Source organism: Oryza sativa, chromosome 1 (assembly GCF_034140825.1).
Source record: "Oryza sativa Japonica Group chromosome 1, ASM3414082v1".
NCBI lineage: Eukaryota > Viridiplantae > Streptophyta > Magnoliopsida > Poales > Poaceae > Oryza > Oryza sativa.
In genome coordinates this window covers 39157175-39172867 of record NC_089035.1, presented here as the reverse complement: position 1 = coordinate 39172867, position 15693 = coordinate 39157175, and the positions used below count along the sequence as shown (strand labels likewise).

The window sequence follows — 15693 nt, the reverse complement described above, 5'->3', positions numbered from 1 at the left end:
TATGTTTTTTTTTTGACTCACAGTGTGAAGTTCTATTGATAGAGCAGGAAAAAATTACAAGATTACAACCCTAGAGGGTCGTAACCAGGAAAAAGGAGAATAAAAACCACCACCCACACACCGACGGCGCCAACACACACGACCGGAGAAGGTTAGCACCGGACCGGCCGCCGCTAGACCAACAACGGAACACGAACGAGATCGCCCTACAGCAAGGGGGTGCCAAAACGACATCTTCAATAAGAGAAGCGACAGAAAAACCGCCGCCGCCGTCCGTCAGGCTGAGAGCCAAGACTGGGCTTTTGCCCGGCAACCACCCTTGAGGAGTGAGACAGCACGACAACGCCCTCAGGAGGGGGAATTAAACATTGTTGTCGGTCCGGCCAAGGCCGGGCTGGGTTTTCACTCGCCGCTCATCACCTGCGAATCCACTGCTGACGCACCGATGCTCCACCACCACTCAAACTCTACCGACATGTGGGGCCCCTGCACCGACGCCCCCCGTCGGCCAGCCTTCATGCGCCGAAGAACGCGCCACACCCACCAGCAGCTCCACCACGCACCAAGGTCGCCTCTTCCACCGCCGGCCGCGCCTCTCGCGCCAAGCCGGCCTCCTCCACCGGACGCGCCTCTCGCGCCAGTTCGGCCTCCCTCCATCGGCCGCGCCTCTCGCGCCAAGCCGGCCTCCATCTCCGCCGCCCGCGCCTCTCGCGCCGAGCCGGCCTCCACTGCCATCGGCTGCGCCTCTCTGCGCCAAGCCGGACTCGACCTCTCCTCCAAACGCCGCCACGCCGGTCCAATGCAGCCGTCTACCACGCCCTTGGCTAGCCGCCCGAGGCCGCCTTGCCTCCTTCCACCTCAGGCACGGTCGCCACCACCGGGCCTCCTCCCTCCACAGCCACGGTCACCACCGTGCCTCCTCCCACCGCCGTCACAAAGTCACCATCGGCAGCCGCCAACTGCTGCTGCCGCCGTCGTCGTCGGCGGTCGCCATCCAGCCACTGCCGCCGCTAGCTGCTGCCGTCGTCGCCAGCCACCATCGCCGACAGCAGCTGCGCCGCCGCTGTCGGCCATCACCATCTCCAGCTACTGCCGCCGCCAACTGCTGCCACCGCCGCCGTCGGCAGACGCCATCGAGCCACCGCCGCCGCCGTTGCCTATTGCCATCGCCAGCCAGGCCGACCACCGTCCGGCCGCACACCACCGCCGCCGTCGCCAGGCGCCACTGCCGACGCCCCCACCAGTGGACGCCGTCGCCGGCCACCACCCCACTAGATCCAGGCGGATCTGGAGGTCTCCTCCGTCATCGCCCCACCTCCGACCACCGTCGCTGCACCTTTAACCGTCGCCGCCAGCACGACCGCTCGGCCCCGCCGCCGCCGACTGTCTCCACGCCAGATCCGGCCGGGAGGCACGGATCTAGGCGATTTCCGCCGCCCCGGGCAGTCCCCCTCTACCCGAGCGTGGTGCGAAGACGAAGCCCCGCCGCCGCCATCCTTGCACCGCGCGGCTTTGCCGGCGGTCGCTCGGGCGGCGGCGAGGCGGAGGAGGGAGGAGGGGGAACGCGCGTCGGCGGGGGCGTCGCCTCCCGTGTTGCCCAATGGGAGAGGCGACGCGAGAGTCAGTATTTATTTTTAGTGGTAAAAGTTTTTAAAGTATATGTTGAAAACACAGCTATGCGGAGCAGTCTTCGTCAATCATTTGGTTTCAGTCTTCGTAAATCAACTGGTTGCTCCGGTACGCAGATGTGTTTTAGGTTGCGTTCTTTTGAACACTTTCTTAATTTTTACTTGCTCGTTTTTCACGTGTATGTTTTTTAAATTAGTAAAATAATATATTTTAAAAATCTACATAGAAATGGTGTTTTAAAAATATTACTGATTATTTTAAAAGTTTTTAATCAATATATTTAATTAATTATACAGTATTAATTTATCGTTTCATTTATGAACGAACGCAGCCTGAAAATTTTAATGGGCCGCTGAGGTTTTGGGCCTTACAAAATTTCCTTATGTAATTCACAGCCCAGTTTGTAAGCTGGCCCAGATTCTCTTTTGGAATGATTTGTAGGGTGTCGCCAACACTTCGCTTTCTCCCTGTCAAAAAAAAAAACACTTCGCTTTCTCAGTAGCTCGTAATCTTCTTCTCCTTGGCTTTTGTTCAGTGAAAAAGAACGAACATTACACCACGGACAACACGTCAACACTGAACTTTCAGCAATGCAATGTTCTTCGAGAACATTCTTAAATCGGGGAAAAAAACACATCACAATTATTACCGAGCACCTCTATGTACATTGTACAGGATGGGTTCCGTTTCCATATGGACATAACTCTCCATTGAAGGAAAACCTCAATCTACAGTTGCCCTAAGAAAGGTCGAAAGAAAGGGAAACATCTCAAAGACCGCCAGATCCGCATAAATAAACAGCTTCAAAGACTGACAAACTCTGCACCCTAACGCATAAAACCGGTTACAGTAGGGCGGCTAAGCCAAGCGAACAACACAGCAGCAAACATAAACATTTGTGCCTCTGATATGTGCAAGCTAACGGCTGGAAATCTGGAATCCCCTTGCTGCCCTTTGGGTCCTGTCCAGATTTCTTAATCTGCGTACCTGCTCTGGTGCATAATTTTATTCTGCACTTGTGGTATTCCACCTGCTGATGAGATTGCCAGGTGCATTGCTCTCTCATGGTTTTGGTAAGCTTTGGTGCCAACCAAAACGGGTTTTCATGGCATGACAGGATGACTGGTTCATACTTGGTGCTCGGGCCCAACATTTGTCAGTTCAGCTACTACAAACAACCGAGCATCCCGTCTAGCTGAGAAGTTAGTCTGAAAGATATTGCCATCCCAGTAACAGTAAAATCATTATGGCCTTGCAGGACACAACCGAGCTTTCCCAGGGTTGAGCAGTGATTCTGACATTATCCAACCCTGAGGTACAGAAAAGAGGATGTTGTTAAGTCATGCAGCAACCGTTTCATTCAAGTGGCTTATCCACAATTATATCTAGTAGTTGGGATGCAAGGGTCAGTATTTATCACAAAGACAAGGAATAGTACCTGTTCTCTAGCTTTCTTCTTGAAAGTTCCATAAGAGGAAGAAACAATTTTGCAGGACTCAGCTATGTGTGCCATGAAATCCATGTTACATGGGTTTCCATAAGGATCTGATCTCCTGGAGTTCATCTGCTTCCGTGCATGTGACGCATTGATGAAATGCAGTAATACATGAGCCTGTACAGCAGAACGCCATGTTAGAATAAAGGATAAACAATAAACGGGGCCAAAAAACCCTTAATGCAGTGAGGACAGGTGCTTACATGGAAAGCCGCTTTGATAATGTCATCTGACTTTGCTTGATCCTTGAGCAAAGCATATACCTTATCCTTTGCGGGGTTATATGTTACCATGTATCTCTCATCCTGTAAGTTAGATATATGAAGGAAATATTTCATATGCCCAGATATAGCCGACCAGTGAATGAAATGACACTCTTTAAGAGGGAAACAGAAAATGCAATGTCTTCTGTGGGTTTGTGTTTATGTGCTGGTGGTCAAGGAACTAAGGATGTACCTCAAACAATGGCCGTATGGCAACAAATGAAGCAGGTTCTTGAAACGCTTCTCCAAATCGTGATCCTGAAAATTAGTTATGCATGGACAATGAAATGCCATCCAATATGTATCAGAATTCAAGAATGATTGCAATCAGAAGCACTGGTACAAACCTATTGCAACTGGCTCATGCCGCCAAGGTGGATTAAATATCGTCTCCTGTGAGTTCCCTTCCTTCAATGAGGGGATATGCCCTGGACCACAGAGAATTAGATATTAAGTATTTGACAGAATAGAATAAAAGCAAAGTGCCTAAACAGGACACCTATTTAATTTTATATGAAAAGGACCAGATTCAGTTTCAAGCTCAGCATTTGAAGACTTATTTTTCTTAGATGATAGTGGGCCACCACGCTAGATATGAAAAAAACTTATGTCCATACTTCATAGCAGTCTCATGTATTTGACCAAAAGAAATTTTATACTGTGGTGTGCCATATGAATATGATTATGTAAATATCATTTGGAAGATTGTTTGTATTGTCCCACAGAAAGGCACTGCTTCATTGACTCAATAAACAATTAAGGATCAATGTCGCACTTCCCACAACAACCAAAAGAGAAGTTTTAGACTCACCAGTTTTAATGAAGGAATCCACCGCAACAGTAAACCTTGCTCTGTTTAAAGTATTTAGCACGACCGATCTCACCTGGTAAAAGGAATGGAACCAACATATGTTATAAAATCTTCCAGAGTTCAAGAAAGCACTGAAACAATAACTTGAAAGAATGAATGCGAACCTCATGATATGAACTCCAAAGATAACCACATGAAAGGAAGGCAAATGAAGTCACCAATGATGGATTCCGTTTTGAAATGAAGATGCTCAAGCCAGTGCCCAGCTTCATTTAAAATAACAAGGCAAAGTCAGGATAACTGCTGAATTAAGTATAGTAGTATGAGACTAGTAACATTCCAAAGTGAGTTAAAAAACATTCTGCTTGTTCTGTATGTGTATTGCCATGCAGTGGCATCAAATAAAAGATACTTGCGGGTAACTTATGCTATCGAAGCAGAACTTTCAGCTGCATGTACAATTGCAGGTAACAGGGCAGACACAGAAGAACATATAGTGTGAGGTAGACAAACACAACTAGTTCTCCATACTGTAGATTTCGTACAAAAATTGCAAATTACACTTCCATTCAGTGTAACAAAACATCTACAACTATAGGCTATATGCACAATGGGCATGCTTGGAGGGGCCAAAAACATGGACAATGTTTTTGCATAGAAATCAGTAGGTTGCAACAATCATTTATAGCAGCATTAGGAAGCCTTGGTATTGACAAGCCACTTAGTAACAAGAAAGCTCAACAGATTAATAATTACCAGATCTGCAATGTTCCCAACAGATTCGCCTTTAGCAGTGACATCTCCAATGTTTTCTCCTCTTGCATAGGCCTTATAAATTGGAGTTCGAGTTGATGTTGATGTAACAGCCGCGACATTCTAGAACATTGCAGAAAGAAAGAACGCTCTTCATCAATACTTTTTGAAACAGATAGATATATTTTAAGTCCAATATGTGTGGTTTGCAACAGCTGGTGAGGACAGACCTTTACAACATTTGCTACGCAAGCCATGGGCAAGAAAAATTGAGGAAAGGCTGCAGTTGCTAACTCAATTCCAGCTCCAATCTCCAGCAATAGATCACTAGAAAAGCGGAGCTGCAGAAATTTTCAGCCTCAGTCAGTTGTGTACATGGGACAAAGAAATTGTGAATAATGTGAATATTGCATAAATGGACTTGCTTCCATATGATTTACCTGCTTTAGGTCATAGTCAAACTTCTTTCCTTGACGTGCAAAAAGCATTTTTCCGACACGACCTGCACCATCCTGAAGCAATAGCATAACAAGAACTCATATTATATTACAAGGTAGATTAAAATGCCTACTTTGTTGCTAAGGATAAGAAGAAAATATAATCAACAGGAAAACAGGGTATTGCTATTTGGTTGTGCAGATTGGATAGCCAAAAATACTAGAAGAATAAGACTCTTCGGGTCGTTGTGGTGTGGGCAACTTATGAAGCTATTATACATCAACAATTACTTCATTGGAAAGGAATTAGCGATCATAAACAAGATTATTTTAGCATATACTCATTGATTTCCACTTGTTTTGTGTTCATGCCAGTGGTAATGGATTGACTGAGTCCTTCATTGCACGAATTTCCCCGGTTCTCAGAAGACTTCAATAAATTACACAAGCATGGTGACCAGAAAAAATATCCTCTTGAATAGACATAATTATTTACCTTGAGGATCCAGTTGATAGCAATGGCTCCTGGTGTTACTTTGCTTTGAGAGACTCCAACAGAGCTCAGCAAGGTTCTTGTTGTAAAAACACCCATAGCTCCACCAAAGAAATGCTAAGGGATACAAAAATAATAATTTTAAGTTAGCATGATGTATTTGATTCAGAAGTCACAAACGACAAGTGAACACAAGTTCCGAAATATACCTTCAGGGCTCTCCAGGTCATGTATGGGACGTATGACGGAGTAACACTATCCGGAAAGCCTTCAGGCACAACATATGATCTTATGAATGCCATAACTTCCTGCAGCCATATTATTTTGCTTGGTTATTTATTATTTTCAAGCTGTATATGGTGACTGTAGATTATTTATTACTCCCTCCGTCCCATAATATAAGGGATTTTGAGTTTTTGCTTGCAACGTTTGACCACTCGTCTTATTCAAAATTTTTTAAAATCATTATTTATTTTATTTATGACTTATTTTATTATCTACAGTACTTTAAGCACAACTTTTCGTTTTTTATATTTGCAAAAAAAAAATTGAATAAGACGAGTAGTCAAACGTTGCAATCAAAAACTCAAAATCCCTTATATTATGGGACGGAGGAAATAGGTACCGATATCAGCTTTTTTCACACGGCACCTGACATCTTCAACAATAATAGAAAATCAAAATGTTAAAAGAGAAAACACTATATAATACTACTCGTAGTTAAAGACTTTGGACAAAAGTTCAACAGCAAATCAATCCTTCTATCCCGAGACTATGCTTTGAAATAAACGTAGAGAATCGACAAACTAAAGGTTGGAACTTCCGCGTATTAAACAGAAAGACCCTTAGTCAAGAAAAAAAATCTCCCGAGCAAAAGAGGCCTAAATTTTGAACAAATATGTTCGAACTAACTAGAAATTAATGCGATAAAGAAGCATACGACAAACTTACTACGAAGCTAACTGTAAACCCGGAAGCCCCGATGCCGTCCTACCTCCCCCAGTTTCACCTCCAATTACCTCGAAAATATCGAATCACTTAACTCAAATGTGCCGGAGAAGGTCAAAATCAGCGAGCCCCCACATCCTGAGGGAAAAAACCAAATATCCGCAGCAAAATAGGTCCCTATTGGATCAATACCCCAAAATCAAATCTGCAGATGCCTAATCCTCCGAGTCAACAAATCTAAGTATCCAACCAACAACATAGACCAATTCGAACCATCGAATCGCTCAAAATCCGCAGCTAATCACCCTAAATCGAACCCACAGCGCAGAGCCATTGGACAAACAGTAATCAGCAGAGAACATGGCAGCATGTGTACAATTCACAGCAAGCTCACCTCGGCGGGCGGCAGCGGCGACTGCAGCGGCACGGCCCTAACGGAGGCCCCCATGGGAACGGCCGCGCCGCTCCTCCCCCTCCCCCTCCCCTTCCCTTTCCCCTGTCCCCCATCCACCACGTAGCTCCACCGCCTCCCGTCCACCTCCTCCAGGCACAGGAACCCCTCCACCGCGGGCGCCGGCGCCGCCGCCTTCCCGGCGGCGGCGGGGGGCGCCTCGACCGGCGGCGACGCGATGGTGGCCCGCACGGCCTCCCGCACCGCGAACCGCGCGTCGGGCGGCGGCACGCTGATGGTCTGCGTCGCCACCGCCGCCGCCGACCGCTTGATCCCCACCGTCGGCGCCATCCCTGCCGCGCGCACCGGCGCCGGCGACCTGCGTGGCCGCGGCTTAGTCAGGTGGCCGACCCGAAACCTCCACCGGCGGCGACCGGGTGGTCGCGACACCGACCGATGCGAGACGACGCAGTGGTTGGAGAGAGAGAGAGAGAGTTGTATATGGCGGAGAACGCAATGCCAAGATGGAGGTGAGAGAGAGAGAGGGTGGAGCGTTTTATAGTGGAGGCGCTTTCCTTCGCTACGCGCACCCATGGCGTCGTGCGCTTCACACCACCACCCCCCAGGTCAGATCGGGCCCACCTGTCATAGACATACCCGGTGCGCCAACGTGGTGGTCCAGGGTGGGCTTCCACGTGGGGCCCACATGTCATCGAGGGCGAGATTTACTTTGGGAGGGGGGTGGGGCCCCGTGGTGCGGTGGTGGGCGAGCGGCGGGTGGAATTGGAGGCGGAGAGGGGAGGAGCGGTCGGTCCCCTGGACGGCGATATTTTGCCGTCGGCGTGGGCGTGGGCCGTGCGGCTGCTGCGCATCTGGGGCTGTGTGGGTTTTGGGTGCGCCCGTGGGCCAGCGAGCTACGTCAACCACATGCGCGGTGGGGCGTTATGTACGAGGTAAAGATGAGAGAGCGCTGTGAAATGGAATAAAATGAATTCTGTTCTCTTCTTTTGGCTTATATTTATTTTTATGCTTATCTATCAAAATTTAAATTTTTAATTTTTAATATTAAATTTGAAGTTGATTTTGAAATTTTTATCATCATCGTTTATTTTTCAGTATTTATTTTTAAATAGTTAAGAACATATACATACAAGCTTTATTTATAAATTATTTTTTATTTATAATATGCCGTGTCACTTTTTCCTCTTATCAGCAAAACTATGGGGCTGGAAATGACAGGAAATGGTGTTGAGGTCAACAACTCAAATTCGTCGAGGTCTATAGAATCGACCACCTCACACAGCATTCCACAACGATCAACAAGCACAAGGACACTGCAGAATAACGTGTACAGCAGGCACGAGCCAACGACGCCAGGGGTAAATCCATTTTTCACGAGACCGATCTGTCCACAAGCGAGAGAGCCCACAGGGCACAGGCCCCCTGGTGCTCAACGAACCACCCGTACTACGGCGGTACGTGATCCATTGCACGAGGCCATACCACCGTAGCAACTAGCAACAAACCAGAAATCCCAGCCGATTGAATTCACATGTCCCTCTCGCCCCCATAACCGCGAGAGAGAGACGGGAGCTTAAGCGGGGAGCGGGATACACCAAGATTTCCTAAACAGTTTAACATCATCCTACAATTTATCGGTTATCGCGGTTGCCATATGATATACTGTAGTTTTAAAAATTAAAAAGATTTATAATAACCACGCGGTTTTATAATCCCATCCCGCGACCATACGAGTAGTTGTTGCTAGGGGGCGCGGCGCAGCGCAGAGAGAGAGAGAACGAACGGTGGCGAGGGTGGGATAGGTGGCAAACAGGCAGCGCTGCCGGTTTCGGCAGCAGCGACCAAGTGGCGATGGGGCGCGCCTGCCCGTTTTCTGTTGTCTGATAGTAGCTCTCGCGCGTGGCTGCGTGAGGGCGTACGTAGATATTTTTTTTTGGCTCGTTGTCGCACCTCGCAAAAACGGTGCAAACACCGCGGCGCGCGGGGCTTTAATTCTACACGTCGTCGGGAGGAAGGAGTCATCGTCGTGTGGTTGGCCGCTCATCTGCCCTCCTCTCCTCTGATGATATATCCTGTATGGTCCGTTCCCGGCGACTAATTTCACCTGTTTCATTTTTCGTTTTTATATAATTAAGATTGCTCACACACTTGCGTAGTAGAGAGAAATTAATTGGCCGGGTAAAAAGTTTGGTGGTTAGGCTTTGCTAGACGTTTTTTGGTCAAATCATTCTCTTCAGGGTTTAGCGTACTCCACTACGGCTACCACCCCGGCACATTAAGTGTGCGTTGCTCTCCGTGATAGTGTGATTGTTGCTACCGGCTCGCGGCTCACCTAATCGGGATGAACGCTTGCGTGTTCTTTCGCGGTGATGATGGCTGTGTTCATCGACTCATTATCAAGAGCAGAAACTTATTTTTGATGTCATTTTGATTTCCTATCTCCTTTGGGTCACAGCCCATCACAACTTCACAAGAAGAAGAGCGCTGACAAAAGTGACAATTAATTAACGGATTGGAGCCTTCATGACAAAAGATCTCTCTCAGTTTTTCCCCACTGCATATGCGGCGAGGTCTTGTCGTTGAGTCGACCTACGCAAGCAGTTACGCGATGCAATTGTGCAAGGGACAAATGCTAGTAGTAGTGTAGTAGCATTTCTTGGCATAGTGTTGTTGTGTGATAATAAAGAGGTGCCATTTATTGGTTTAATTCCCGCCTAATCGTCAACGACTGAACAACAAAGCGTGCTTTAACGTACTCGCCGTGTCACGATCACCGTCCAATTAATTGTGACGATCGAGCAACGCACCGTACCATCAGCTGTTATACTACATACTACCATAGAGATTAGAGGCATATAGCTAAGATGTTGGATGTTACCGTTCGGTAAAAATGTATCCTGGCATGTTATGACCTTTCTTGTGTTTGTTTCCACTAGTTTCTCCGTTGTTTAGTTCTTCTCACGGTGTAATAATTTCCTCCTAACAGTGATTGGCACGTTGAGTCTTTGGCAGAGAGCTCATGACGTTTTTGCCTTGAAAAAAGAAAAAAAAACTCACTGTTTTATACTTTTATACTACTTTCATGGTCAATTCAGTTGTGCTGCACTGCCGGTGAAAACGAGAAAAACGATCGAAGTCAAGCCAGGCCAACAGCATGACCGGCCCGGACGTAGTCAAAACAGGTTAAACAGGCAGGCATAACCGGCACAGTTTGGTGGGCTGTGCACTGCCTCTACATGTTGACGACGACGACGAGCGTACAATACGCAAGTCTCGCCGCACGCACTGTTTGACACATCTCTGGCCGATTTGCTGCAGTCGAGCAGAATACTTGACATTGCAAAATTCTTCAGTTCTCTGTTAGTATGCGTATGTACAACAACTACTACTAATACTGATTAAGTGATTAGGATTACTAAAGATGGACAGCTCGCTAGCAAAAGACTCGGTATTGATCATTGTTTTTCTGTTTTTTTTTTTGGGTTGGTGTTTTGGGGGGGGGGGGAGGCAGTACATGATGGTCATCATATTCTTGGAGTAGCTGACCAAATGCTCTCCCATGACGGAATGCACGAGCGTTGTCTTGTCAGCGTCGATCGGGAACAGTCAGGATGTTCCCAGGAGGATGCACACGCATCACCTCTGCCGAGCTGTGCTGTGCATCATGCAAGCCCCCTTCTTAATTTTATACAATTTTTTTTCTTAATTTTATACCTACACGAAGAATCTAAGATGATGCACTTTTAATCTTTCTTTTCTTAGTGCGATACAATGCTCCGTACATATAAATACTCCAATCAACGGGAGAAATCATTCACACGTTACCAGTGGATTGATGTTTTCTTTTTCTGCCCCAAAATTCAAGGTGCATCTGCTGGCCACTTGCCCAGGTGTGGCTGCGTGAAACCAGTATGGGAAACTTATATGTCAGATGAAACACCATGCCGCCACGCGTGCGTGCCGACGCTGTGCATGCACGGGACGCAGCAGTCCAGCAGATGTTCGAGTCGCCACCGGAGAAATTCACGGCGTGCGAACGGGGAGCTGCTTTTGCTCCACGCCCACCTAGCGTCACCGTCTTCCGGCGACTTGGAGACTCCCATCGTTTGGCTTAGCCAAATGGCATATTTATAAATAAAAATAATTTATAAATAAAACTTTTATATACATGTTCTAAGCAAATACAAACAAATATAAAAAATAAACTTCGATAAAAAAAATTCAAAATCAGTTTCAAATTTAATGTTAAAAATTTAAATTTTGGTCAATAAGCATGAGTCTAAGAAAAATATGAGGCCGTCATTGGCTATCCTAATAGTACTAGACAAAGTCAAAGCTAAATTTAAATTTTTAAAATTGATTTTATTTTCTTAACGCAGTTTTCTTACATTAACTTTTAAGTTGTTAAGAAACATATCTATGAAAGTTTTGCCTAAAAATAATTTTTATTTATAGTAATAGATGGGGCTGTTAGTGAGTGCTGCCGCAAGCCTGCAAGCACCATCTAATACATCAGTATGTTTTCGTCAATTGGTCGCATAGTTCTCGGTTATATCGACAGATTCTCTCTTACATAACGATGGCATTATATCCAGCTTTAGGAAGTACTCTCTGCCTACAATTTTCTTTGGTGCGTGCCAAACATGGAGGCATCAAAATTCTTTTTTTGAGGGTATGAAAGCATCGAAACTAAATTCGTGCAAAACATGGAGCATCAAAAATCCTTTTTTTTTCGTGGTCATGGAAGCATCGAAAATTAATTGCGTGCAAGCGCAAAACATGAAACATCAAAATTCCATAGTCAAAAAAGGGCAAGCACTAGAACGATGGGGAGAGACTCAACAGGGAGTCTTTCTCTTTTCGTTTTCCCATTTCTTCAGTGGCCGCCTGAATGAACTGGAGACACATGTGTTACAGCCTTACAGGTTGGTGGAACCGTGGAAAGAATCGCGTCGGGAGAATCTTACTCAGCGGTCGTGTACATGCTGCCACACACACACAACTTCTCCCTGCTTTTCGTCACGTCGATTTCTCGAGTGGCTTCGATCGTATCGACGCGATTAGCAGCTTCGACTTGGATTTGTACAGCTATTACTGTGAACTTGACAGCGTTGCTGCTAGCGACTACCGAGACCCGGCCGCATTGCCGCAAAGTATGATGAACAAGAGCACCATTCATTGCCTAAAAGAATAAGAACTTAAATTTTTAAATTTAATTTTAAAGTAATTTTTACGATATTTTCAATACATTTTATATATTAGCTTTTAAGTCGCTTGAACAAATATATAAAAATTTTAGTTTTGCTAGCCATTTATCAACAAATTTTCTCCTAAAAATTTGACAAATATAAATATATTGTAATCGCGGTGTAATTACATCGTAACTTGTATGTAATTACAATATAATTTGTATGTAATTTTTAAAAATCTTACAATAACATGCTATTTTCACGAAGCAGAGGTCATGGACCAAATCCCCTTACTTGTGTATGCGTTGTGATTTTTTTCTTGTCCACTTGCACGAATCTTAAAACAAATCTAATAGTTTCAAAATTAAATGAAAGTTACATATTAATTACATTATAGTTACATATAAATTACAATGTAAATACACTATTATTGTACCATATTTTTATTTGACAAAATTTAAAAAAAATATCGAGAAATGCACAGATAGTCTCAAAAATTTTACACGTAAATTTTTTTATATATTTTTTTTGCAATAAGTAGTTCAGGTTTATAATTAGGTTTGGGCAACCAATGAGGCCCAAAACAGCTTTCGTGTTCTAAGAACTTAACTGGGCCGAATAGGCCTTCTTTTCTCTGGTCGTAATCCATATTCAAGTTGGGCCTTTATTGTTCATCACTGGAATTTTTTAGGAATAAGTTCACTTTGTGACCCTCAAAAGTGACCGGAATCTAATCCGTGACCATACACCACAAAACCGGATATCTCGACCCCCCCAATTCTTAAAACCGGTGCAGTTTGACTCCCTTAATGGTTTTGGAGGGCGGTTTCGCTGATGTGGCGCCTACGTGTCATCCCAGTCATCAAATAAATAAAAAAAATAAGTGGGGCCCACCTGTCAGTGACTCCACCCCTATATTCTCTCTTTTCTATCTTTTTTGATGGCAGCTGCGGCAGCGGCTGGACGAGGGGAGCGGCGGCGGCCATCGGGGCGCAGCGGAACCAGACTGGGGGCGGCGGCTCAACCGCGGTGGCTCGCGGTAGTGGGAGGACAAGGGGAACGACGGCTCTCGGCGGCGGCTCGCGGCAGTGGGATTCACTCAGAAGACGGGTTGCATGCGGTTGGAGCACGCAGACATTTTCCATGGATCTTCCAATGGATTGGTACCCAAATCGACGTCCTCGAAGTTTCACGGTTTCACCTCGCCGTCAAGAACGCTCTCCACAAGTCATCACCCATGCAGCCACACTGCAGTGCTCGTCGGCAGCGGTGGCGTCGCGCGAAAGCCTCGCCATGCACGCCGGCGCTAATGCGACCAACCACACACGCGCCGCGCGCCATGTCGTATAGCTGCGCCTCGAGCTTACATGGCAGCGGCGGCGGCGGAGGTGTTTGCGGGCGCCGCGCTTGTCGGGCCAGCTATTTCGCGCGCTTGGGCATGCCATAGCACATGTCCGTGGCCGCCGCAGCTGCCTACAGCGTAGAGCTTGCATGCAGACATTGACTCACGGAGCTCCTGGCCAGCATTCGTGTTGGGTTGGATTTCCATCCATTGGCAGGATACTGTCAGAAAACTCACGCGAACTGGCTCTCAATCTCACAGAACACACACACTGACGCTTGCTTGCAGGTGCAGCTACAGTTAACTGAACAATTTTTCAGTAAAATAGAGCAGAACAGAACAACTGACGAACAGAGTTTTCGCTGCGTAATGCCATGCAGCTTTTCCGGTTTTCTCTTCTATTTATTCATCTCCACACGGAGTTTGTTGCATGCATAACAGAATCACGACAATCTCGGATCATCGCAGCTAAAGAATGAAGCAAATATGCTAAAACAGAAAATGCTATTCTACCGGCCAGAATTCAGACTCCAACCGAACTCTACATGCAACAAAACAAAATAGAATATAAATGCTCAAGATTACAATCCAACAGCTACTCGTCGGGGCGGTCGTTATCGGAGCAGCGGAAGCCGACGTCGAGGAAGGGGCAGTCCCTGGAGGCGTAGAGCGGGTTGAACATGTCGCACTCCTCGCCGCCGCCGCCGGCGCGCGGCTCCTCGATGGAGACCCCGCCACTGAGGAGCTTCTTGGGCGCGGTCGAGCAGCGGAGCGACGCGGCGCACACGAGCACGAGCAGCGCGGCGCCGGCGGCCAACATCGCGGCTAGTCCCGCTGCCCCGGTGCTGAACGGCGCGAGTGGACGGAGCTGCAGCTGGAAATGGCCCCGACCCCGGCGAGCCGTCGGAGACCACGCTGGTAACCATGAGGAGGAGGACGATGAGCGGCAGCGCGGGCCGCCGCCGCCGTTCCCCTCGTCCTCCCACTGCCGCGGCCGAGCCGCCGCCGCCCGCCGCCCTCGGCCCGGTTCCGCTGCGCCCCGATGGCCACCGCTGCTCCCCTCGTCCAGCCGCTGCCGCTGCCATCAAGAAAGAGAGAAAAGAGAGAATATAGGGGTGGAGTCACTGACAGGTAGGCCCCACTTATTTTTTTTAATTTATTTGATGACTGGGATGCCACGTAGGCGTCACGTCAGCGAAACAGCCCTCCAAAAACATTAAGGGAGTCAAATTACACCGGTTTTAAGAGTTAGGGGATCGAGATATCCGGTTTTATGGTTTATGGTCATGGATTAGATTCCGGTCACTTAGTGAACTTATTCCAAATTTATATATTTTCGATGAAATTAACAAGTTTGGTTGAACTCAACTAGGCCATCTGCAAAGCCCAAGCTCAGAATTTTCGGCCTGATTTTGTCAGGTAAATGAAACGCCTTCTCTCATGGTTTAATCGCACACATGATTGGTCATTTGGACCGCATCCCGATGCTGGCGGATAGATCCAGCTATCGCGTCATGTGCACGCACGTGACAAAACGAGATGAGAGAAGAGGGAAAAAAAAAGGAGAATCGAATATACTGGTCAGATGTCCTGCTACTTGTTTAGTGATTGGTGATGTTTCTGCTGGCCAGGATATGCTTCTTGGTTCGTACCCATTCCTTCGAAAAGCGTAAACTTACTGCTTTTCAGCGTTGACATTTTCATCAAACTTCCAGTAGTTAACACTTGAGCTTTTAAGCACCACTACAGCTAACACTTGAGCTGTGAACTGAACAAGTCGAGTTCAAGCCAAAAAAAAAACAATAAGCTTTATTTATCTCAATTTTTAAAACCATCGAGCAACTTTCTGTTTAAAACCATACTCTACATGCCATGTACACGTACAGTACACGAAAGCACAGACAACATAACATGCGTGCTC

The 15693-nt window shown here is 46.7% G+C and overlaps 2 protein-coding genes and 1 long non-coding RNA gene across 3 annotated transcripts; all 3 read right to left on the bottom strand.

Annotated features, from left to right (window-relative positions):
* Nucleotides 1-39: 39 nt before the first annotated feature.
* On the bottom strand, nt 40-1611 carry LOC136354803 (uncharacterized). Its single transcript, XM_066306545.1, has one exon. It carries the CDS (start codon nt 733-735, stop codon nt 403-405), a length of 333 nt encoding a protein of 110 aa, XP_066162642.1. The 5' UTR covers nt 736-1611; the 3' UTR covers nt 40-402.
* Nucleotides 1612-2243: 632 nt separating this feature from the next.
* LOC9270767 (protein root UVB sensitive 6) lies at nt 2244-7746 on the bottom strand. The gene is made up of 13 exons (XM_015766442.3): nt 7224-7746; nt 6091-6189; nt 5885-5998; nt 5392-5463; nt 5182-5292; nt 4955-5074; nt 4363-4464; nt 4199-4271; nt 3735-3815; nt 3581-3645; nt 3328-3429; nt 3068-3241; nt 2244-2939 (listed from the first exon to the last, which is right to left on the bottom strand). The coding sequence occupies exons 1-13, from the start codon at nt 7569-7571 to the stop codon at nt 2874-2876; spliced, it is 1527 nt and encodes a 508-aa protein (XP_015621928.1). The 5' UTR covers nt 7572-7746; the 3' UTR covers nt 2244-2873.
* A 6382-nt stretch (nt 7747-14128) lies between these two features.
* Nucleotides 14129-14852, bottom strand: LOC9268440 (uncharacterized). The gene has a single exon (XR_001547362.3). It is a non-coding gene; the product is annotated as an uncharacterized lncRNA (long non-coding RNA).
* Between the last annotated feature and the right edge of the window lie 841 nt (nt 14853-15693).